Source organism: Marmota monax, unplaced genomic scaffold (genome assembly GCF_021218885.2).
Source record: "Marmota monax isolate L192 unplaced genomic scaffold, Marmota_monax_Labrador192_F-V1.1 WCK01_AAM20220418_F8-fsc00157, whole genome shotgun sequence".
In the NCBI taxonomy this organism is placed as follows: Eukaryota; Metazoa; Chordata; class Mammalia; order Rodentia; family Sciuridae; genus Marmota; species Marmota monax.
In genome coordinates, this window is record NW_026694573.1 from 2953490 (window position 1) to 2977750 (window position 24261).

Sequence of the window (24261 nt, forward strand, 5' to 3'; positions counted from 1 at the left end):
TGAAGAAGGTGCTGACAGTGTCTTGTGGGTGGGTGGAGTGGCATGAGAAGGCCTGGGCAGAAACAAAAAGGTTATAGGAAAGGGAGATGAGACTAAGTTCCCCCTCTCTCTTCAAATGACCATTACAGGTTCACTTAGGGAGGTGGGATGGATTTGGATGTGTATTTCTTTGCTACGTCTGCAAGATTTTCCAAAAAGGAAGGCACAATGTAATGTTAAAACAACTTTGCAAGTGAGAATAAGAACTTAAAAATATATATTGTAAGGCTGGAGTGTTGCTTAATGGTAGAGTACATGTTTGTTATATGTAAGGCCCTCAATTCAAGTTTGTTATATGTAAGGCCCTCAATTCAAAAAAGTTTACAAAATACCAGTAGCTTAATAATCAGCTGTACCTCATAATTTAATACACAGGTTTGCTTTCTGTACACCTCTGAACCCCAAAAGGTTGTAGAGTGGCATCATTCTTCTATATTTACAACTAAGGACACTAAAGCTGTAGGTTATGACTTGAAAAGTTAGCTCCAGGCAGAGTGTGACACTGAACCCAAATGCAAGAAGTCAGAGAGAGGCAGCAGCAGGCAGACCTCTAGTCTACCCAGAAATAACACTCTACATGTGGTTAATAACTCATAGAGATGGGCAGGAAATGAGCATGGGCTACTTGGATTAATTGAGCTAATATATTTTAAAATACAAAGATGAAAATTAATTATGACTTGCTTAAAATATTAATAACAGAATTTCTTAAGTAACAAGAAAATAATTTTATAAAAAACAGAAAACAAAGTTCAACAATTTGCCGTTTATAAGTTACAGGCACACAGCAAAATATATACACAAGTTAAAAAAGTAAAACACTAAACTCAATCATGCAAATGCAAATTCAAGAAAAGCAAGAGGCTTCAATCACAATTTTGGAAAAGTTGAAGCTAGAAGCATTAAAAGAGGTAAACAGGGCACTAAAAGGCACAGTTTTTAATATGTAATTATTAAAAATGCCTATTTCTCAAAAGAAGATTTGAGAAAACTACACCAACATACATAAAAAGAGAAATAAATATTGAAAGTGAAATAGAAGCCAGACATGATAATGTGCACCTATAGTCCCAGCTACTCAGGACACTGAGGCAGGAAGACCACTTGAGCCCAGGAGTTTAAGGTCAACCTGGGCAATACAGTGAGACCCTGTCTCAAAATAATAATAATAATAATATTAACAACAACAACAACAAAACAATTTAAAACAACTAAAACATAAAAGTGAAATATAAATCACACAAAAAAACAAAAGGAAAAAGCATACAAAATCAGACTATGAAGGGCATATGTGAGGCACTGGATTTGATCCTCAGCACCTCAAAAAAATAAATAAAATAAAAGTAGTGTGTCCATCTACAACTAAGAAAAAAAATCAGACTAGGACTAGACCAGGTAAATGAGTGTTCATAACTGTTTGGGGGGTCACAGAGTACTTTCAAAAGATGATGGATGCTACAAGCCCCCTCCCAAAACAATCCATTAATCCACAAACACACACAACTTGTTCAATTCTTAGGGGCTCCTAAATCCCCTTCATGCTTAGTCCCAGGTAGTTCCTTAGACCCCAGATTAAAATCTCCAAAATAAATGAAATTTATACAGAGTATGGATTTGAATTAAATAATCCAAAAATTGAGTTGACAAATAGAACTGATGAAATAAAAACAGTTTTTGAGAGAACACAAATGCTTTATAAAAGTTGATAATATACCCTGGCCCAAAGAAGTTCAATGGACATTTAGAAATGTTGATAATACAGTACAAGAAATAAGCAGCAAAGACCTACGCATTAAACAATTGGGAATATTTTTTAGAAAACATCTGGGCCAAAAGGAAATTTCCAATGCTGAAATAACAACCCCCCCAAAAAAACAAAACAAAACAAAACATCAAAACGTACATAGAGAGCAAACAAAGCTATGACTATAATGAGAAAACCATAGACCAAAGTGCCTACATTTATTAGTGATAATAAAAATATGATTAATCAGCCAGTCACAGTGGCTGTAATCCCAGCATCTTGGGAGGCTGAGACAGGAGAATGGAGAGTTCAAAGCCAGCCTCAGCAACTATGAGGTGCTAAGCAACTCAGTGAGACCCTGTCTCTAAATAAAATACAAACTAGGGCTGGGGATGTGGCTCAGTGGTTAAGCACCCCTGAGTTCAATCCCTGGTACCAAATATATATATATATATATATATATATATATATATATGATTAATCATATCTAAATGATTAATCTTAGAATTGGAAAGTATTAAGCTGAGAGAGAAAGAGAGAAAACATGTTTTAACAAAACAAATTAGCAAACAAAATCAAAAACTGGAGTTTTATAACACTCAACAACATCTATATAAATCACTGTAGGAAGAAGAGAAAAAATGTAAAGCAAAAAAAGACAACTCAATTAAAAAATAGTTAAAATATTATCAGGGACCATATCTTATTATAACTTTACATTGTTTGGGAATCTAAATAAAAAGATAGTTCTAAAAAATACATAATAGAACAGTGAAAAATTTAAAAAACAAAACAAGGCTCTGCTTATACATACATCCAAAAAATAGAAAAGTGCCTGGTCTAACCATGTTTACAGAAGAATCTGTTAACCCTTGGGGGATGGGTTAATTCCTATGTTATATAAAAAGAAGGAAAGGAAAGGGGGAGGGAGGGAGGAAGAGGAGATAGAAAGTGCATACTCCAAAAGGTGAGAACTGCATAAAGTGAATTATGAGAATCCAGGCATGAAAAGAGAGGGCAACAAACAGCCTGAATTCTGTGTGGCTTTTTCAGAGGAGGTAAATCAGTTTGGCTGAAATAAGGATCTATGTGCAGAAAAGCTCCTGAAAGATAGCTTTAAGGAGAATGGTGACATGTGCAAAGTGGTGCTTAGAAATCAATTTGGCTGGAACACGCAGGAAAAGCAGAGAGAGACCCTGATGGACACTTCCTGGATAAGGACAGGATGACCAGGGCTGAGGTGGAATGGGGATGGGTAGTAAAAAAGAGGTAGATCTTTCAGGGGACTCTGCCTAATGCCACCTGCTGCCCCAACTGTTTCTTAGCATTCTCTCTTCACTTCTGATAAATGACAAGACCTTGAGTGAAAGCTGCCTGTAAACAGCATCTGGGACCATCTGTCAGGCCCTGGACCTCCAGAGTCCAGCTGGTTATGCACAGGATTCTTGGGGACACTGGGCAGTCAGAACTCTTAGCGGGATTTCTCCAGTATATCACACCCATGGTTCCAAACCTCTGGCCTACCAAGCCTCACTTATTAAAGAACAAATACGGCTTTCCGTATTTATTCATCAAAACTATATATAAATGCCACACTGAGCTTCTGAAAAACTGAGATAACCAGCATCACCATGATAAATTCATCTGATTCCAGTGGTAAGTAAACTTTTGGAAAACTTCAAAAGAGCTCAGATTGCCTCTTTCTCCACTACCTCTGAGAAGCTGGGAGCCTGGAAAGAGGGATAGCCAGCACTAATATACCCATGATGCTGGGGATGTAGCTCAGTGGTAGAGCACTCACCTAGCATGTTCAAGGCCAAGGTTCAATCCCCAGCACCACGAAAATCAAGGGGGTATTCCCTGGCCAGGGACAAGGGCTTATTTATTGGCCAATCATCACTGCCTGAGCTCATACCCAGGGGACTGGGGGTAGGAAACTGAGACAGAATGGCAAACAGGCTTGCTTGGCCAGAGCAAGCAGGCTGACATTAGATGCTGTTGGGGCTGCATGAAAGCTCAGCACAGGGCTCCCATCTTGGCCACACACTATAACTTCTAATTACCTGGGGAGTTTTGAAAAAAACCATTGTCAGGGACCCAACTATGGGGATGCCGATTAAATTGGTCTAGTGGGACATGGGTAAGGGGACTTTTTAAATAGCCCCCAAGTGAATTCCATTAGGACAGAGAATACAGGAGCATGGATGACACTGCTGCAGCAGAAGGCTCAAGTTGGTGTCTAGGAGAAAGCATCAGTATGTGGGACACTTCTCTGGTCTGCAGGGAATGTGCTTCTGGGTAGGCAGGGGTCACTAAGGTTCTCCATTCTCAACTGCCAAAACACTTTCAAGTGTAGCCTGGTTCCTACTCTTAGAGGTAAGTGTCCAGGTTCCATCACCCCAATCCCTTGGAAGGGGAAACAGACCCTGGGGCAAGTTATGGGACTTGCTCAATGTCATACAAATAGGATGGAGTAGTCCTGGGACTTGAACCCAGCCTCTTCCTCTCATCACCTGCTTCCAACATCCCCAGCTAAGTCACAGCCAGATGTTAAATATACTTTGCCCACAAGAGGACCAAATTTCCACCCTCTTATGACAGAGCCACCTGACAGAATCTTCCCTAATGATAAGTTATAAGACCACACTAAGGGCTCACTGCTGTCACTCCCAATCCCTCTCACCCTCCTTTGTCCTATTAACCTGTTTTGGTTCTCCCTAATGCCCAACCCCGGCAAACAACTCTATTTTGCCTCTGCTCTATCTACTGAATTCATTTTCTTCAGCTGACTTGGACTGTAAGCATGATTTCTAACTTCTGAAAGTGTCAGACTGAGGCAGACTGATTTAAAGTTCATTTGACATTTTCCTGGGCTTAACTAAATTTTCTGCCTCTTGAAATTTCTTCTTCTTCTAGACTTGGAAAAAAATGAAGAGAGGGCAAAACAAAATTTCATAGGCTTGAGAGTCAAAATGAGAATGAGAAACTGAAAACCTGTTCTCTTTGGGGGCTCACTTCCCTATTATCCCATCCTCCCTTCACCCAGGAAGCCTGTTGAGAGCATGGTGTGCTTGGCCAGGTGTCATGTGGAACCTTCCTGCTAGGGGGAATGGTCAGGAGGGCCTTGTGGGAGAATTTCCATCCAGCATTGTTATCAGGGAGGTAGGTGGAGTCTAAGAGACAAAGAAATGTATGTATGGGCTCCATCTGGCAAAGGCTTCCAACATCTGGAAAAAGGCCCCATCTACAGCTTCTCCCCAGCATGGATTTTCTGATGCCGGATCAGGTGTGAGCTCCCCCTAAAGGACTTGCCACACATGTTACACACATAGGGCTTCTCTCTGGTGTGGGTTTTATAATGCTCAATGAGAGCTGACCTGTGCCGGAAGGCCTTTCCACATTCGCAGGAGTAGGGTTTCTTGCCAGTGTGTATTCTCTGGTGCTGAATCAGTGCAGAGCTGTGGCAGAAGGCCTTGCCACACTGACAGCACTCATAGGGTTTCTCCCCAGTGTGGATCCGCTGATGCTCAATGAGCGACGAGCTCTGGCTGAAGGCCTTCCCACACTTATGACACTTGTAAGGTTTCTCACCAGTGTGGGTCTTCCGATGTTCAATGAGGTTGGAGCTCTGGCTGAAGGCCTTCCCACACTCTTCGCATTTGTAAGGTTTCTTCCCTGTGTGAATCCGCTGATGCCGGATAAGGTGGGACCTATGACAAAAGGCTTTTCCACAAAGATCACATTCGTGGGGTTTCTTCAGAGTGTGGATTTTCCGATGCTGGCTTAGGCCTGAACTCTGATTGAAGGATTTCCCACATTCCTTACACTGATAAGGTCTCTCTCCTGTATGAATTCTCTCATGTTTTCGGAGACTGGAGCTTCTGCTGAAATCCTTCCCACATTCCCTGCACTCATAAGGCCTCTTTCCTGTGTGGATTTTCTGGTGTTGTGTGAGGGCTGAGCTCTGGCAGAAGGCCTTCCCGCACTCCTGGCACTCATAGGGCTTCTCCCCAGTATGGATGAACTGATGTCGGAGAAGGTGGGAGCTCTGGCTGAAGGCCTTCCCACACTCACAGCACTCATAGGGCTTCTCCCCAGTGTGGATGACCAGGTGTCGGAGAAGGTGGGAGCTTTGGCTGAAGGCCTTCCCACACTCATGACATGCATAGGGTTTGGCTGGCTGTGGGATATTGTGAGATACCTTAGACCCCAAGTACCCCCTGCCTGCTTCCTTACAATCAGGTGGACTGGACTCTTCTCTACCATGGATTATCTGACATACACTGAGATCAGATTTCTGGAGAAAGGTTTCACCAAATACCTCCTCATCCTGGGGTCTGGTTTCAGAGGGGATAGTCTGATGCTGAACAGGGCTTGAGCACAGACTGAAATTCCCCTCGTAATCATCCTGTTCCACATCTTGCTCCCCAAGAGGGACCTCCTTGTAGATAACAGCCATTTGTTCCAAACCTCTTTCCTGAAGAAAAGGGTGCCCCAGGTCCTCCCCTGGGAAAAGTTCTTGCCTGTCCTCAAACACAAAGGTCTCACCAAACTTCGTTGCTGAGGGAACCTCCATTGTGAATCTGGTATCACCCCCAATGACTGTGTATCTTTAAAAATGCTCTTCTTTGGGTCACCTTTACTGTTCTCACAATCTGAAAATAACACAAGGGACGTTGTCAAGTCAGCAAATCAAACAACTGTCAGGTACCTTCTTCCTGTGCTAGACTCTATGGTTGAAAAAATCTTGCCCTTAAGATGACAAGTTTCACTTACCAGAAACAATTGTAAGGAAGACAAATAGACACAATCAAATGCCACATCATTTCTAAGGGCTGAAACAAAGGTAGGTTAAAAGAGGAAGTGGAGCCATTGTGGAAAAGAAGGCAAGTCTCCAGCTACATGACAATGCTATGGGTGGATTTTCTTGGGAAAGAGAGACAAAACTTCTCTCCTACCCTAGGTTAATGACACAACCACCAATCAGGTGCCCATTCAGAACCCTAGTAGTTATTCTAGACCCTCTCCATTATTGCCCCACCTGGCCCATCCTGTCCTTTTCCTGGGGTAGCATGCAAAGGGTCTCTGCCCTCTGCCCTCACTTGCCACTGTGCAGCTCAAGCCTGACTGCAACTCCCCAGGATTTTTTCAATACTCACCTCTTAACCAGCTACCTACCTACAGCTTCTATCCTTCCCCCTGGTCCATGCTCTATACTAGCACCAGAGTGAAGTACCCAAAGCACAAGCCTGACAGAGTCCTTTTCATTCTTGGATCTTCTAACATTCCAGCTCTTTCACTAGGGCCTTCACACCTGGTCCCTCAGTCTTCTCTCCTGTCTCTCTTTCCCACATACCAACTTTCCAGCTCAACATTCATTTGTACTGCTTTTGTATTTTCCCAAAAGGTCCTTCCCCTGTTCTTAGATTGCCACTTGCTTGTCCTTCCATACTCTGTCCAAATAACCACTCTTTTCTGCACCCTTAGATTCTTGACTATCTGAGACATGCCCCCTTAGTGACCTGAGGTAATGGGTATACCCACCATACTGCATGTTTATAATACTCTCCTCCCCATTAGCCTTCCAGCTCCCTAAGGGCAAATACTGTGTTCCCTCACCATGCAATCCCTAATCCCCAGTATAACAATACAATCCCATGTACACAATAGTTGAATAAATGATCAAAAGGAGGAAAAGTTACCTGATTTTGTGCTACAACTGCCACACATTTTTCTTTTTTGCCAAAAAAATATTTTATTCAAATAATTGTCTAGGGGAAAAAGAGAAAATCAAAACAGGAAAAAAAATAATTGTCTAGATGATAAAACCAATAAAAGAGACAGAAGCAGAATTGCTCCAGTGGAAGAAGGGTATTGTAGCAGGGACAAAGAAGGGAGTTAGACTATTCAGCTCTCCCACCCACTGCAGTGTCCCCTAAGAGTGCTCTTCAGCACTCCATTCAGAAACTTATCTGCTACATGAATGGGAGGTCCTCAAGTGATGGAATTATGACAGCAACACAACTCACAGTTTCCCACTATGTGCTGGGAAACACAAGGACTTTCACAAGCATATCTCATTTATTCCTCACAACTCTATACAAATGTATTATCCTTCTTCTGAAGCTTAGAGAGTAATTGACTCAAAAAAATACTAAATTAATCAGGTGGTCACCATGGAATTCATGCTATTTGGATTTTTTTTTTTTTTGGGGGGGGGGGTACGGGAGATTGAACCCAGTTGAACTTAACCACTGGGCCACATCCCCAGTCCCTTTTATGTTTTATTTAGAGACAGATTCTCATTAGGTTGCTGCAGCTGGCTTTGAACTCATGATCTTCCTGCCTCAGGCTCTCGAGCTGCTGTGCCCAGCTAGAAATTTTGTATGCTTGTTTGTTTCAGCCACCAGGCATGGTGGTACACACCTATAATCCCTCCCAGCAGTTCAAGCAGCTGAGGCAGGAGGATCGTGAGTTCAAAAGCAGCCTCAGCAACCTAGCAATGAATGAAACATAAAAAGGGCTGGGGATGTGCCTCAGTGGTTAAGGGCACCTGGATTCAATCCCCAGAATTAAAAAAAAAAAAAAAGTTTCAGTCAGGTGTAGGGGTAAAAAATAGCAAAGCACAGAACTAAAGTATTCTCAAAAATCCTTTGATCCCTTTGACTCCTCTTACCCTTCCTCTCCTCTTCAACAGCCCACAGTAAGCCTAGGCTTACTGATCACCTCAAATTCAATAACCCCTCATTTACACAGGGTTCTCTTCTTTGAGTTCCACCCCTTTGCTATCTGGCTCAGACCCTCTCTCTCTACAGTAGATCTAACTATGAGCTTCCCTTCCACTCTCTAGCCAGGATCATTTTCCTCTTTTCCTCACTTCTTTGTATTGCAGCAATAAGCTTGCTAACTCCCAACCTTCCCTAGCAATTAAGATGTTAAGTGTTGCCGAGGAAAATCATACCACTATGCAAGAAACCACAACAGACACCAAGTTTTCAGTTTCAGCTGGAACCTCAGCACTCAACACTAGCATCCAATGACCTTATTTGCCAAATCTCTCTGTTCTTAGTCCTCATCTTCCCACCCCATCTGGCATTGCTAATCAATACCTCCTCCAAACAGAACATTTCAGAAGGTATAAACTGTCAAGCCTGGGGATACCAACACACGGACACATTTTGTTTGGCACACAAAGAGTTGGACTTTTCTTTAATGGTCAATATTTAAAACTCAGTAAGTCTCTAGCTTCCTCTTGAAAACCTGGAAGATGTGGCAATCTGGGCCCACCCTTTCACTAACCCACATTGCCTACCTAAGTACCTGAAAACTTTTAAGTTGTCCCCATAGTCCCTCATCCCTCCTTTATTCCTTTGGCTTCTGCAAGTTTGCTCCACAATTTTCATACCCTCTGATCCCTCCTGCCTGATTATCTGTGGATTGCAACTCTTCCTCCACCCACCTGTTAACTCCTGGCGTTGCCAAGTTTGCCTCCTTAGAGGCTGTTCGTCACTATGTAGTCCCTACCCGCTGAAGTCTCCACTCAGGAGTAAAAAAAAATTAGTAATCCTTTATCTATCCCCAAGAATGTGTTACATGTTTTTGGACCGAAAATACAAAGGTCTGGAAACTCCATGTTTCCCAATTCTCTCGGTGCCTTTCCCAGCTCCTCTTGCATTCGTCACCCCAGCCTCCAGGTAGCCCCTAGGTCCTGGACACCTGGTAAACCTAGTGCGGTCAGGATCTCCTGACTGGAGGCCCGGGAGCGGCCGCAGACCCACACGCGCTCCCCAGCGCCCCTACAGGTTTCCCACCGATTAGGGACACCCATACGCGGGGACACCCGAGGGACAGGTGGTCAGGAAGACTTGGGTCACACTAGCGGATGCGATGCAACTCACCTGGGCCGGGGCGGGGCGAGGCGGCTCACCTGGGCCGGGGCGGGGCCGCGGGAGGGGCGGGGCTACACCTGACCCGCTCCAACCCCCGGCAGACGCGGCCTCACTCCGCCGCTGCTGCTGACTCTGAGCCTGAGATCGCCGGAGTGCCCGGAGCCCCGCCCCCTGCCCCCGAGCACTTCCGGGACCGCTCTAGTCAGCGTGGAGGTCCCAACGTCTCGGTGGTCGTGCTGTACGCTTCAGCCACCTCGATCCAGAGGCACTGGGACAGCCAGGAGAGTCTCTTCTGGGCGGTGCGGTGATTCCGTCCGTCCCAATTGGGAGTCTGGCCGTGGAAAAAACAGCTGCCCCAGCTTTGGTCGGAGTACTGGGAGGAAACAGGCCGGGAAAGGTGGCAGATCTAGAGCCACAGGCGCCTGTACGACTTACCCTGGGGCTGTATGCAACAGAGGCCTTCAGGATAAGGAGAGGAAGGTCTCAGAATTGTTGACAGATCCAGGGGTCCGGTTTGCATTCACCACCCAGGTTAGATCTGGGCCTGCCCCTTCCCCACAGAGACAGGAACTTTGTGCATCTTTGTGCTGACCTCCAGGAGGTTAATCTTGGGGCACCAGGAAGGAAGAATAATGTGTTTGGGCTTTTTTATTTTGTTTTTATTTTGTGCTGGAGATTACATTCACGGCCTTGTGTAAGGTAGGCAAGCATTTACCACTTAATTACATTTCCAGACCGAGGGATGTCTGTTTTCCCACATTGGGGACTGAACCCAGAGCTTCACATATGATAAGCAAGCACTGAGCTACAACCCCAGCCCTTTTTACTTTATTTTTAAAATATTTTTTAAATTATACATGGACACAATATCTTTATTTTGTTTACTTATTTTTATGGGGTGCTGAGGATCAAACCCAGTGCCTCACATGTGCAAGGCAGGCGCTGTGCCACTGAGCCACAACCCCTGCGCCCTTTTTATTTTATTTTGAGACCGGATTTCAGTAAGTTGCTCAGGCTATGCTCAAACTCCCAAGCCTCCCAGATACCTGGGATTACAGGTATGAGCCACCATGCCCAGCAAGGCTGTGTTTTTGAATGTGCACATGCCTCTGTCCCAGACACTCAACTCGGCTTCTGATGGCTGCATCACTTGTCAGCTCACCCTCTCTGTCCAGTTGCTCCATCCCTTGATGTATCTGCTCAGACTGTGGGGAAGCCTCCCTCAAGAGAACACACTGTTCCCAAGAGGGGGGATATTGCTCTTGCCTTCTGCCTGCCTTCCTCCTTCAATACTTCAGCTCTAGCCCTCATATGCCTCAGAATCTCTTCCATGTCCCACACCACCTACACACACCTTGCTATCTCAAGGATAAGTGGGGCCTTCGGCAAAAACCAGGTAGGGAGACAGAGTCTGCCCCTCCCCAAACCAGCTGGTCCATGGGGACCAGCCACCAGATTTGTGAGCGTTGGACCACAGTCAGCCAGCCATGAAGAGCCGGGGGTGGCAAGGGCTGGTTCCTTTTTCATTCTCTCTAGCACCCGAGGTCACCGGAAAGCCAGGCCACCAGTTTGAGCCTCTGGGGGCCAGGGGTAGGGCCGACCACTCCCCAAGGGTCTCAGGTGTTTCCTTTTCAGCAGCCATCCCCAGAAACCACCCCCCCCACACACACACACACATAGTCCTAGACCAATCACAATCACTTTTTCAGCCAGGATTTCATGGCTGTTATTGACATGTTGAATGTTATTAGCCCATTTTACAGAGGAAGGCTCAGAGAAAGAGAGGTTCCAAAGGTCAGGGGCAGAAGTGGTGGGCAGGCAGGAGAAATTCACTCCGTACCCCACCCCTAAGGACCAAAGCCGTAGCCAACAGAGCAGTAGTAATCCGCATCATCCTCAGGCTGCACAGGGCTGATGGTTAGAATACAGGCATTGTGAGCTATGTCCTTGGCAGCTGAGAATCGGTCAGGAATGTCAGCAGGCCGGTGGTGGTCCTCCTCTGAGCGGTAGTAGAGAAGGTAACGGGGGGCACTGCCTGCCCGCTGCTGGTACCAGGATACACCGTAGTCCCCAATGGTGGTATGTGGGGGGATGAGCGTGCAGGAGAGCTGAGCCACTTGGCCTGGGAAGACCAGCAGTGCATCTGGTTGAGCCAGAACTGGCTGGGACACTAAGAAATACAGATTCATTCAGGCCCAGCCTGGGCCCCTTCCCTCCTGCCCCTGCCTATGAAGGCTTGGTCAGACCTCAAAGAGATGCCCATTCCCAAAGGGTTCATAACCTAGTGTGGTAGGACTAGCACTGAATCAGATGCAGGAAACCTTGTTCCATGTGACTTATGGTGTTGTTTTTAGGCCTCCATTTCTCTCGGTGAGTAAGGGCTTTGGAACCAGTGACCCTCATGTCATTGTTACTACCATGTCCCCAAAAAATCCATGTTCATTTGAAAGCCTAGATTCAAAGAATTGGACTAGTGCCCTCTGGGTATTTCTGATGTCCGGCTCCCTTTCTCTCAAGATTCTTCCCTGTCTGTTTCACAAACTCTGGTTATAGGCTTACACCCCAGGAAACTCTAGGCTGCATCACCTGTCAGCTCAGCCTCAGTCCACTGGCTTCTCAGGACATTTTCAGTGTTAGGTTGCCTCTGAGGCCTTGTGGGATAGTAACTTTCTACTATCCCTTTCCTCTATAAAACTAAGGTGATTCTCTCCATTCTCCTAAGACCCCAAAGGATAAGAGCCCTAAGGGACCCTGGCAATCTGATCATTCACAAATGGAGAAACCAAGGCCCACACAGGGAAAAGATTTACCCCAGGTCAGTGGCAAAGCTGCCTGGAGCCAGCTCTCCTCTTCACCTGAATGCCTTTCCCAGGATCCTCCTTATAGTCCCTACAGATTTGCTTCCTTGCAGGGACCTTCTGGGGCTAGTGCCTCCCCCACCCCATTCTCAAATAAGCCAGGCCAAGGGAGGACTCACCTGCTAGGAAGACTCCCATCAGAAGGAGGACCAGGCACCTGGGGCAGACCATGGCCAGAGACTGGAAGGCTGGCAGTCTTTCTACTAAGCTTAGGTGCTTAGGGGCACAGGGCTAAGCAGGTTGCTGGACCACAACAAGGCATGCAAATCAGTCCATTGACTGAGAAGGGAGGGGTATAGCTGGGGCCAATGGCCAGGCCCTATCTTCCCAATGTCAGGATCCTGACACTAGGACATTGGGAGTTCAGAAGCTTGGAAATCCTCAAGTGATAGCAGGAGATTGGAATCTGCTTTTTTGTAGCACTGGTGATACAAACCAGAACCTCAAGCATGCTAGGCAAGTGCTCTACCACTGAGCCACATTCCCAGCCTTAGAATCTGTTTCTTCATTGAGATACAACTGATATACAGGAAAGTGTGGGAGATCGTCCTTGCATGAGATTGAGTTTCCTCCCCGGCTGGGTGTGAGGCGCTCAGTCACTTTTTAATGTGGTAAAGAGCTTTCCACACCCTTCTTGGGTTTGAGAGTTTGTCATTGTGGAGGCGTGTCTCACCACTGCCCCAAAGATCCAACCACCGCACCTAACCTTGCAACACTGCCCCCCTTGACCTTCATTGGATGGGATTTTCCCCAGAATTCTTGGTTCCCCAATAAAAGCCCTCTCCCTAGCGTGCTCGTTCTCTCTCCCTAGCCTCTTCAGTAAAACCTCGCTGCCCCCCTGGGAAGCTTGAGGCTGAGGGTTCGAGGAGGAGCCATCCAGGAGCTGGTTTAAAGGTAAAATGGAGTCTGTGTCTTTAATTTAAACTCCCTGAGGATTTTTCCGCGTGACCGAACCACTTACACCATCTGTGCTGGCTGCAGACTAAAGGAAAGTGCACATATAATTAACCATATAGTTCGATGATTTTATATATAAATACACACAGATTTATATATAGTGTATATACATGTAATATATAACACACATACAATACAAACATCCCTGCAACCCTACATCTGGATCAAGATTTAGAACATTTTCATGTCTCCAGAAGGCCCCTCAGCACCTTTCCAATCAGTAACAGCCTCCACCCCTGCTATAGTTTAGATCTAAAATGTCTGTTAAAGGCCCATGTGTTAAAGCCTTGGTCCCTGGCTTGGCTCTATTGGTAGACCCCAGTGGAAGACAGATCAGTGAGGGTGTGACCTTAAAGGGGATAAATGGGACCCAAACTCCTTCCTCTTCCTCTCTTTCATTCCCTGGACTGCCTTGAGGTGAGTAGCTTTGCTCTATCTCATACTCCCCACCATGATGTGCTGCCTCAGCACAAGCCGAAAAGCAACAGAGTCAACCGATCATGGACTGAAACCTCCAAAACTATGAGCCAAAATAAAACTTTCCTATTTAGGTTGGTTATCTCTGGTATTTGTAATAGTGACAGAAAGCTGACTAACATAATCCCCCAAGGGAACCATCATTCTGACTTCAATCACTTTAGATTAATTTTGCCTTCTTTAGAACTTCTACTATAAATGGAATTATAGTGGGATATGTGTATGTGAACCTACTTCTACTGTCCAACATTATGAGAGTCCTGTGTGTGCAGCAATATGTAATTCAAAGTTCTCATAGCTGTGTATAATCTATTGTGTGAAGATACCACAACTAGTTTATCCATTTTATCCATTCTCTTATTATTAGATATCTGGAAGCTTTCCAGTCTTTGGTCAGGACCAGTAAAACTGCTGTGAACATGTTTGTCAATGTCTTTTGGTGCACCTATGTTGTCATTTTTACTGTAGAGCTACCCAGAGTGAAATTGCCAAGTGGTAGAGAATGTGCACATTTAGCTTTATTAGACACTGCCAAGGTTCCCAACATGGTTGTAGCCATCTGCACTCCCACCAGCAGGATAAGAGTTCTAGTGACTTCACATCCTCACTAGCCTTGACATTGTCAGTCCCTTTCCTTGGCCAGATGAAGGAAAGCTGAAATGGTTTTCACTACAGGTTAGAATCCCAGCTTCTGATCTCAACTGCATGATTCTAGCCAAGTTATTTCCCCTTCCTGTACCTCAGTTTCACCATCTGAAATGCACATAAGCACATTGGAAGCTGGAAAGCAATGAAGATGCAAAGATAGGATATATTGTTTCAGTGCTGAGCACACTGCATTTATTAAGTGCTATATTTTGGATCTTCAATATCACCAAAAGGCCCAGATAATAAAGGCTTGGTCCTCAGGTAGGTACTATCAGAAGACAGTAGAACTAGAACTTTTAAGAGGGGGCCTAGTGGGAGGTCTCAAGTCACTGGGGACATACCCTGGGAGGATAGTAGGAATCCATTCCCTTACTAACTCTCACTTTGCTTCCCAGTCAACATAAGATGAGCAGTTTCCTCCATCACACTCTCCCACCATGATCTGATGCCTCACCACAGGCCCAAAATAATGGGGCCAACTGATCATGGATTGAAACTAGCACTCTGACTTACAGGGGTCTGGTGGAGGTTAATGGGGAAGGGTGAGAAAAGAAGCAGAAAGAGGGGATGCAGTAGGCAAGAAGGAAAGAGAAAGAATGACAAAGAAACAGAGGAAAAAAGTCAAAGGAAGGATGAACACAGATCTAGATGCAGAGCAATAGGTTAAGTGTGAGACCATAAAAAAAGAAAGAGAGGAAACAGAAAGGAAAGGAGGAGAGACAGACAAATAGATATAAGGAGCAGGGAATATGGCAAAAGCTAGTGAGAAGATTAGGGTGAATGTAACTCAGTGCTAAAGCACTTGCTTAGCATGTGTGAAGCACTGGGTTTGAGCCCCAGCACTGCAAATAAATAGAGCTGATAAGAGGGACTAACTAGTAGTGAGAACTAAAGAGACGATTATGACCTGTTATCGATCCAGGAGACCCAGAAGCAACAAGACAGAAGGCAGGAAAATGCAAAACAGTGAGGACAGGCTGAAAACAGTTGGAAGTTTCTTGTAAATTTAAACATATATTCACTAGATGACCCAGCAATCCTTCTTATGGTATTTACTAGAGAAATGAAAACTTTTGTGCACACGAGAACCTATAAGCAAATGTCTACACTGACTTTATGCAAATCTCACCAAACTGGAAAAAAACTCAAAATGACAGGACGTGAATCCGGACAATGGAGCACTCCTCAGCAATAAGGATACACACAACAACCTTGATGGATCTCAAGTGCATCATGTTGAATGAAAGAAGCTAGACACAACAGGCTGCATGCTGTATGGTTCCAGTTATAGGACATACTGGAAAAGGCAAGGACAGAAAACAGAGCAGGAACTATTTTGACAGAAATAACAACTAGAGATTTCCCTAAAGATTAAGTTTATTGCTGAGCAGTGGTGAACAACGGTAATCCAGGGACTCAGGAGGCTGAGGCAGGAGGATCATAAGCTCAAAGCCAGCCTCAGCAACTTAGCAAGACCCTGTCTCGAAAAATAAATGAGCTGGGGATGTGACTCAACTGTTAAGCACCCCTGGGTTCAATCCCCAATACAAAAAAGAAAAGATTAAGTTTATCTGGGAATGTAACATTGCAATAGAAATAAATGATTCATAGTTAACTACCAGCATATTCAAGGAGATTGAGGCAAGAAGTTTTTGAAGGTGAAATGGATTACATAAAATATTTTTAAATAATAATCCTTGGCTAGAAGTATAAATAACAAGGGTGGCATCAGTCCAAGGTTAAATACACAGTTGTTGGGCAGATGTCTGTGCAGAATTATTTCTGTGTAAGGTTGTTGTGGCCTTTGTACAAGATTGTGATTCCAGCCGAGACCTTCGTGAATATTTCTTATTATCAAACATGCATAGGTAAGATTCCCTCCTCTGTAAACCTCCCAACTTTATTAATTTCGGAGAGGGGTGTTCAGGGCTCGACAAAAGTGACTCCATTTTGATTCTGACAACTTTCACAACTACAAAGAGGCACAAAGGAATTTGGGATGGCGATGGAAATGTTCTATATCCTGACTGTGATGGATGGTTACATGAGATTTCTTAAAACTCGAAAACATTAAAAACAGCAAATTTTACTGTTTGCAAATTTTATCTTAATAAACATGGCTAACAAGAAAGAAGGGCAGAAGAGCGTGAAATTTGAGAGAGGGAGGAGAAAAGAAAAACGAGCACAGGAAGATGGCCTCGAACTGATTGGTAGCCTGCAGAGATTGGTGACGACAGACAGACAGACAGACAGACAGACACACACACACACACACACACACACACCTCTTCCAGCTTGGGCCTCTTCCTGATAACCGATGTGGTCTCCGACTCTTTCATCTGAGCACCCCTGAACCCCTGGTCTCGAGCCCCCACTGTGGGCGGGACCAGAACCCGGCCTCAAGGAATGCCCGCCCCTTCAGGTCCGTTACCGGGATACTGGGGCTAAGGCATTTCCTGCCTGGAGGTCTTGGCGACTCCCGCTGCCTTGGAGACCTGCTTGGGAGCTAGGGGACGCTACTCTGGCCCAGCGAGCGGCAGAAGAAAGAGGACAGAGGTCTTGGACTAGTTGAACAAGTGGCTGGCTGAGCAGGGATCTGGGCTTGGGACCACTCTCCCATCCACCCGCACTTGTACACACCTCCCCAACCCCACCCCGGAGTAGATCTGTCCCAGGCATTTCCCGAGTGAGGAAGTCCAGAGTTGGTGGCTCAAAGCCCCACCAGATCAGTCTCTTCCCCGCTGCATCCATGTTTGTCACGGTGATGTTTGGAGGTAAGTGGGGTTCCCCAGCCCTGGAAGGCCGGTGGGGGTGAGTCACACGCAGAGGCGTGCCTCCCTCTGCAGTGGGAAAGCAGCGGCGGGAAGAAAATGTGCAGATGGGGAAGGGATACAGGGCTCAGAGAAACCGAAATAAGGAGGAGGCAAACTGAGCACCTGGAGTGAGGCCCTTGGGGAAAATCCCGGTGGGTCCTGCCTTGATACTTCATGCAGGTTCCTCCCGGGAAGGGCTGCCAAGCCACCGGGCAGCACGTTTTTGAACCTATCGCTTTGCCATTCCGTTAGTGGTCCTCAAGCTTCAGCTCGCAACACACATCTGAAGCTGATTCACTGCTCCTCTGGTGGGAAGCTGGTCAGCGGGATGTAGGAGGCGGGGTTAGAGCGAGGGGGCGGTTCCAGTGCGAAGTAGGCCGTCGGGGGCGGGGCCAGTGCCGGACACCAAGCTAGTTCCTAGATCAGGGCTGGGGTCTGGCCCGTGTGGGAACCTTGAGTTGTGCGCCCCAGTTATCCACATCTGTCAAGATGGATGGATGTCTGCAAAGAAGTTTATGCAAAATTGCCTGGACTACGGTGCCTGGGGTAAGTCCTAGTTCCATAGCCCTAGTCGCAGCTCTAGGGAGGGGAGAAATGGGAGAAAGTGGCAGAGGGCCCTGATTGAGGAGAAAGTAGGGGATCATACCTGCTCACCTTTACCCCTACCCCACAGCCGGCTACGGGGAGCTGGTGAACCCCTGGTGCAGCCTAATGACCCTCACTGCCCACTTGAAGCAGAGGGGACAGGTCCCCCAAGATGGTAAGGAGATGGGGAGGGATCAGGGGAGGAGAGGCTGAGGGACCCCATGCAAGGGTACCAGCCCTGCCCAGCCTCTCTCCATGCCTTCCCAGAAACCATTGCCCTCTTAGCTGAGGATGGACAACTTGTGAGCCTAGGTGAGGACCTAGAGGAGAAGACTTCCCCAGCCTCCTCCAAGGGCAGTCCTCTTCTACAGGAACGAGGGACATATGTCCTTGTGAAAATCATCAGTAAGTGGACCCAAGACTCTCCCCTGCGGTTGTATTGGATTATAAGGCGGGACAGCAGGTCACAGACCACACAAAGCCCTGCTTAGCCCTCACTTTGACCAGGACCTAGCCCCAGCTTGTCCCTATCCATTGCCCTGTCCTGACCCCCAGCTTGGGCCAACAAACAGATCTAGAGTAAGAGGTGGGATAGGGACCATCAGGCCAGTTAGGGGTCTTTTGTTCTCTCTCCATACTCCACAGGGGGGGAGGATGGGGCACCTACCCGCTATGAGTCCCTACTAGAGAACCTGGATGATCAGTGTCCGGAGCTGGCAGGTAAGTGTCAGGGTAGAACCCTAGGGGGAAAGGCATTTCTTCTCCCCCAGTCCCACCATCAGGGTTTCCTGGGTCTTTCAGAGGAGCTGCGCTGGCTATCAGGCATCTCCACCATGGGCAATGGCCGGAGGAGACGCATGAGCACTCGGCGTAGCCATCGAGAACTAGAGCCCCCTTCAAGAGCTGGAAGGGTGAGCTCCCTGCCATCCAGGACTCGCTAGCTGGTGCCAGGAGCCAGGTATGGAAGAGATATGGGCACCCAGAAGTGGAACCCCTTACCAGAAGGCAGACACATATGTGCTAAGAGAGGCAGACCCTCAGTGCCAACCATGCATATCTATGCTCCCAAGATGGTTGTTACACATTGTACTGGAGATGGATCACCCCACTGGAGTGTAAGCACCCTAAGGGCAGGACTGTTCTCAGTGCTTAGGGGATGTAGAACAGGGCATGTAGAACATGATAGGTGCTCAATGCAAAGTTGCTTAATGAACCCAAGGAAGGCAGAAGCAGTGTGTGTTAGAGCAATCTGCACTGAGTTTGAAGGGCCTGCTCCTTTGTTCCAGCAGGTCCCTGGACATACCACAGCCTGGCATATCACAGCCAAGTGGACAAGCTGGACTCGGAGTCAAGGGGGCTGGCCGTGACCTCTGACTCATGTGATAAGATGCAAATAGACAACAGCCCAGCAAGATTCCTCTGCCCAATCCGGAATTACTGAGACCTTGCATCATTAAGAGGAGCAAGGTCACAGAAAGGTTGTGAGGCCTCTGAGGGGGAAAGCCCCTATGATGTGGGTGCAGAGAAAGGCGCCCAGAGTCAAAAGCACAAAAGGTGCCTTCTACTGAGAAGTAGAAACAAAAGGCTTCTTCTGGGATTCCAGCCCCCAAAGTCAGATGCTCTTGAGATCACCTCTAATGCCTCATCACCCGCCTTTGGGCTGCCCAAAGTAGTCCACCCTTGACTGCCCCAAGTACAGATTATTACAAGACTCTTCCCACCCTACCCAGGATGCCTGTTTCAGGTGATATACAGCACACTACAGTGAGATATCCATCCATCTCCCCTAATCCCAGTTCATTAGCTAGGGTGCTTCCAGCAGACAGGCCAGCAAGAGGACACACAACAGGCTGTGATTTAAAATAAACTCTTTAATTGCACATTTGTGTCTTGAGTTATCTATGGGGTAGGAAACTTCCTTCTTACTCCCAGTCCCAGTTACAATCTGTCTTCATGGTCCAGCTGTCCGTAAGGGGATGGGGTGGGTACAGGGTTAGGACCCAGGAGCCATCTCAGAGCTGGCCAATGAGTCTGCACCAACATGTTCAGGGGAGAGAGCTCAGACCTGTGGAGGGAAGGAGCAGCATAGGCTGTTGTCGCTTGCAGGTGCAAAAAGAAGGTCTGCCCCTTTCAATCCCCACCTGGGATAGGGTCCAATTTCTCACCATGGTTATATTTGCACTGCTTCAGGGCCTCACTGAAGCCCTCACACAGGGACAGGTCGCTCTGAGTGGTTGAGCAGTCCAGAAATTGTTTGATCTCATAGGAGCAGGGTCCCATCTGTAGTGGGGCAGCACGGGTAGGGGCCTGCAGGGGGGAGTGTGACAGGCAAAACTGTCAGCTCAAGGTTGATACCTAGAGATAGGTTCCAAAGCTGGGGGCTGCCTGCCTCTCCCCATATCCTGTCTTGCTGCCTCAAAGATCCCAGGTCTGACCTGCCCCTGTCTAACCTCAGCTGAGCTGCTACATCCATGAAACAGAGCAAGCCAGCCACCCTCTTCAATGTCATTAAACTAATGCACACAGGGTTTCCTTGCTGCCTCACATTGGGCATGCTGGGGAGGAGCAAGGGAGGAAGGAGGAAAAGATTCTAGAATCTTTTATATACTCTGAAAATAGCCCCACCTCCTGGCTCAGCCATACTGATCCTTATGACCCTTGACCTAACTGCTAAGCGGCATTTGGATTTGGCTCAGGACTGGTAAGGCCTCAGTGGGGGACAGGTCATCAGAGACCAGGAGCCATGACACAGGCTGACCTTCACATTGGGCCTAGCAGCTACAATACTGAATTTGGGTAAGGAGAACAAGGGCTTGGTAAATTCAACATCCCTTGTCACTCTACTAGGGTTAGGTGAATTTGGGTAAATCTCTGGGTCCCACTGAACCTGGGTTTCCCATTTTTAAAGGGCTGGTTGGTATCAGTCCCTAAGAGTCCAGGGACCTTGCCCTCAAAGAGGGACAGAGCCTGCCAATAAAGTGACAGTGAGCTCAACAGCAGAGTGAGGAATAGGACCCTCCTTAGTCAAAGTCCTAGGCCTGAGGCAACTCTGTATACATCAAGACACTCCACTGGACACTCTTCCCTATGTGGCCTTGAGAGAATTCTGCCTCAGTTTCTCTTGGGTCCTGCTGCTTACCTGCTGGGCAGCAGGCTGGGCAGGCTCTGAGCTTCCTCCACTGAAGGCTCCAGTCAGGGCACTGCCCATGACATGTCCCACAGCGGAGCCCACGGCTACCCCAGCGGCCGTGGATGCCATCTGTGCCATGAGACCTGGCTGGCCCGAGGGGGCAGGAATCGGGGCAGCTGCTGAGGGCGGTGGGTGTGCAGGTGGATGGGCAGAAGGTGCCGCTGGGCGACTACAGGGATAGGAGGAAGCAGGGTTAATCCTTGCTGGACCCTAGGCCAGGGTTCTCAGGACCCTGCAGCTTCTGGAAACGACCGCCTTTACTCCCGGAAAACCAGGAGGGCGCCCCCGAATTAGATACTTGATTGCTGCCCCCCAGACCCTCCCCCCACCAAGATGGCGCAGTAACAACAAAGGTCACTACGGACGCCCTTGATAGAGTGCCCGCACTTTCCCCTCCTCCCCATGGGGTCCCTGTCCTTTTCACACCTGGCTGGCCGGGCGGCCGCGCTTCGGCTCCCGCGTGGCATGGTGGCTGTGGTGGGACTTGGATGAGCTGAGTCAGAGACCGCTTCGTCCCCCGGACCAATGCATCAGCGCTAGTCACAAGGGGCTAAAGGAGGAGTCTAGGGCGGAGTCTTAGGGACACGCCCCCAGCTGAAAGAGGCGCTATCTCAAGCCCGGCCCTCTTTCGCTGCACCAAAGATCTGTCTCACCTGGAAAGGAGAGGCTGCTCCCTCCCTGCGCCTGATCCCAGTTATGAAAGCTGTAGGAACACAAGCGAAAGTCGCAAACCACCAAGGGCTTAAGCAGGGCGACAGGGCCAGGAAGGTATGGCTCACCCCTGTAATCCCAGCGACTCGCGAGGCTGAGGATCGCAAGTTCCCGGCCAGTCTCAGCAACTTATCGGGCCGGGCCGTAAGCAACTTAGCGAGACCCTATTTCAAAATTTAAAAAAATAAAAAATGTCTGGAGCTGTATGTAGCTCAGTGGTAAAGCGCCCCTGGGTTCAATCCCCGGTACCAAAACCCAAAACAAAAAAAATACTGCGGAGAGCAGGGAATGAAGTTGGGGTTGTGAAAGGGGACGCGAACTCTAGTTCTGGCTGAATTCCCTGTCCCTGCTCGCCGTACAAGGTTGGCTGACCGTCACGTGGCCTCGGGGTTAGGAGTGGAGTTGAGCCGAGGACTGCAGAAATCTGTCCCCAGAACTCCCACTAGGGGGCGTACCGATACTTTTTGACTCTTCCAGCGCCCGCAACCTCTAGCAGTGTTGTCCTCGCACTCACCCACCCCGCCCGTCCGGGTGCTAGGAGGCTCTGCTACGCGACTGTTAATCCCGGCTGGTCCCCTGGGATCTTGACCCCACCGATTCAGCGCCAGACACTGATAGCATTCACGCGACATTCAAGTAATGTGTCCGTCCTAAAGGCTGTGACCAGAGTGCAAAGACATGTTTACTTGGCTAAGTGTCAAACCAAGTACACGAATTATGAATGTTTAATTTTGAAAATTATGTATTTTCGTATGTATCAGAAAATGTATTGATTCAATTCATGAATTCAATTCAAATACAGATGTTTGAATCCTGAGATCTAAAGATTTTAGCATCTTGGTTTCAGGCCAAGGTGAAGCCAGAGGCCTAGATTTAGAAGGCTTTCCAACCCATCAGGAACTCGAGGTTTTTATGGTCTTTCCTAGGTGACTTTGCTGTGGTCATATTATGACCCTTAGTTGGAGGCAGGGAGAACCCTGAATTCTTTCCCCTCCCTTTTCATTGTCTGGTGTGCCAGCAGAGGCCACCTGAAATCAGGAAATCACCAAGAACAAAAGCATCCAGGAGATGGGTGAAGAGCTGAGATCCCTCTGTGAATAAGAGGGACCAGGGGCAAAGACAAACAGCTAGCTGAGTTGGATCTAGCCCTACCTGGTCCCACTCAGCTAAATGCAGGCAGAGCTGTTCCCAGCCACACATACTGTATGTGAAAGTCATGCAGGTTCCTATGTTCTTAACATTTACTTCTTTCAACCATCCTCTGCAGCAGAGCCCTCCCCTGCCAGGTCTTCAGTTTTCTTCTCTCTGAAGTAAAAGTTACCATCTACCTCCAGGGTAGGCTTCCCAGTAAGATGACCATGGCACTCAAGGCCATTTTAAGATAGTTTCACAAATGAATGTTTAATTTTGAAAATTATGTATTTTCATGTGTATCAGAAAACGTATTGATTCAATTCATGAATTCTTGAATTGCTGACACTGAAACAAGCATTGAAATGTCTACCTCTAAAAAGTAAGTCACTTTCTAAGTAAAATGAGCCAGACTCCAAAAATCAAGGGTCCGATGTTTTTTCTCATATGCAAAAGGTGGAGTACATGGGGTGGGGAGAGGATGTTGAACATCATAAAGATAGAAGGAAGATCAATGGAATAGAAGAAGAAAATAGAGAAGGAGGAGGGATGGGAAAAGGCAGGAAATGCAGAATGAATTTTACAAAATTATGTACATGTATAAATATACCACAGTGAATTCCACCTTTATATTTATCTATAAAGCACCAATCAAAAATAAACAAATGAGCTGGGTGTGGAGGTGCATACCTGTAATCCCAGTGTCTCTGGAGGCTGAGGCTGAAGGGTCATGAATTTGAAGTCAGCCTCAGCAAAAGCAAGGCACTAAGCAACTCAGTGAGACCCTGTCTCTAAATAGAGTACAAAATAGGGCTGGGGACATGGCTTAGTGGTCCAGTGCCCCTGAGTTCAATCCTCGGTACCTCAAAAAAATTTTTTTAAAAAAATGAATGAGTGAAAGGAAGACCAGTAGAGGGAAGGGAGGAGGGGCAAGGAGGCACCAGGAACTGAAATGAGTAAACCAAATTTCATGCTTATATGATTTTTGTCAAAATTAACCCAACTATTATGTATAACTATATGCACTAATAAAAAATTAAATTAAAAAGTGAATCACTTTAAAGGAAAAGATTGGCAGTCTAGGTAGTTAACTCTCACTTCTGTCTTGCCCCTACTCCCCCTCTAGGGGTCTCTGTGGAGTCTTTCTAGAGAAGCTGTGAAGTGCACCCCACCCCCATTTCTTGGTCCAAGCTTATATTACATCACCTTGCAGCAGCTC

General features: G+C 47.0%; 4 protein-coding genes across 11 annotated transcripts; 1 reads left to right on the forward strand and 3 right to left on the reverse strand.

Annotated features, from left to right (window-relative positions):
* Positions 1-790: 790 nt before the first annotated feature.
* Positions 791-9804, reverse strand: Znf70 (zinc finger protein 70). The gene is made up of 2 exons (XM_046421318.2): positions 9682-9804; positions 791-6438 (listed from the first exon to the last, which is right to left on the reverse strand). The coding sequence occupies exon 2, from the start codon at positions 6357-6359 to the stop codon at positions 5028-5030; it is 1332 nt and encodes a 443-aa protein (XP_046277274.1). The 5' UTR covers positions 6360-6438; positions 9682-9804; the 3' UTR covers positions 791-5027.
* Positions 9805-11369: 1565 nt separating this feature from the next.
* Vpreb3 (V-set pre-B cell surrogate light chain 3) lies at positions 11370-12781 on the reverse strand. Of its 2 annotated transcripts, none has more exons than XM_046421243.1 (2): positions 12650-12781; positions 11370-11842 (listed from the first exon to the last, which is right to left on the reverse strand). In XM_046421243.1, the coding sequence occupies exons 1-2, from the start codon at positions 12699-12701 to the stop codon at positions 11520-11522; spliced, it is 375 nt and encodes a 124-aa protein (XP_046277199.1). In that variant the 5' UTR covers positions 12702-12781; the 3' UTR covers positions 11370-11519. The 2 variants fall into 2 exon arrangements, with proteins under 2 accessions (XP_046277199.1, XP_046277200.1); XM_046421244.1 differs by having other exon boundaries at positions 11370-11794; positions 12650-12777.
* A 4108-nt stretch (positions 12782-16889) lies between these two features.
* Positions 16890-19890, forward strand: CUNH22orf15 (chromosome unknown C22orf15 homolog). 7 transcript variants are annotated; one of them, XM_046421297.2, is made up of 7 exons: positions 16892-17386; positions 17840-17971; positions 18099-18185; positions 18257-18415; positions 18656-18730; positions 18812-18968; positions 19300-19890. In XM_046421297.2, the coding sequence occupies exons 1-6, from the start codon at positions 17362-17364 to the stop codon at positions 18949-18951; spliced, it is 618 nt and encodes a 205-aa protein (XP_046277253.1). In that variant the 5' UTR covers positions 16892-17361; the 3' UTR covers positions 18952-18968; positions 19300-19890. The 7 variants fall into 7 exon arrangements, with proteins under 7 accessions (XP_046277257.1, XP_046277253.1, XP_046277252.1 ...); XM_046421296.2 differs by having other exon boundaries at positions 16895-17386; positions 19297-19890; XM_046421300.1 differs by having other exon boundaries at positions 16899-17386; positions 17897-17971; positions 19297-19890.
* Chchd10 (coiled-coil-helix-coiled-coil-helix domain containing 10) lies at positions 19862-21786 on the reverse strand. The gene is made up of 4 exons (XM_046421304.2): positions 21627-21786; positions 21150-21369; positions 20176-20317; positions 19862-20075 (listed from the first exon to the last, which is right to left on the reverse strand). The coding sequence occupies exons 1-4, from the start codon at positions 21665-21667 to the stop codon at positions 20056-20058; spliced, it is 423 nt and encodes a 140-aa protein (XP_046277260.1). The 5' UTR covers positions 21668-21786; the 3' UTR covers positions 19862-20055.
* Between the last annotated feature and the right edge of the window lie 2475 nt (positions 21787-24261).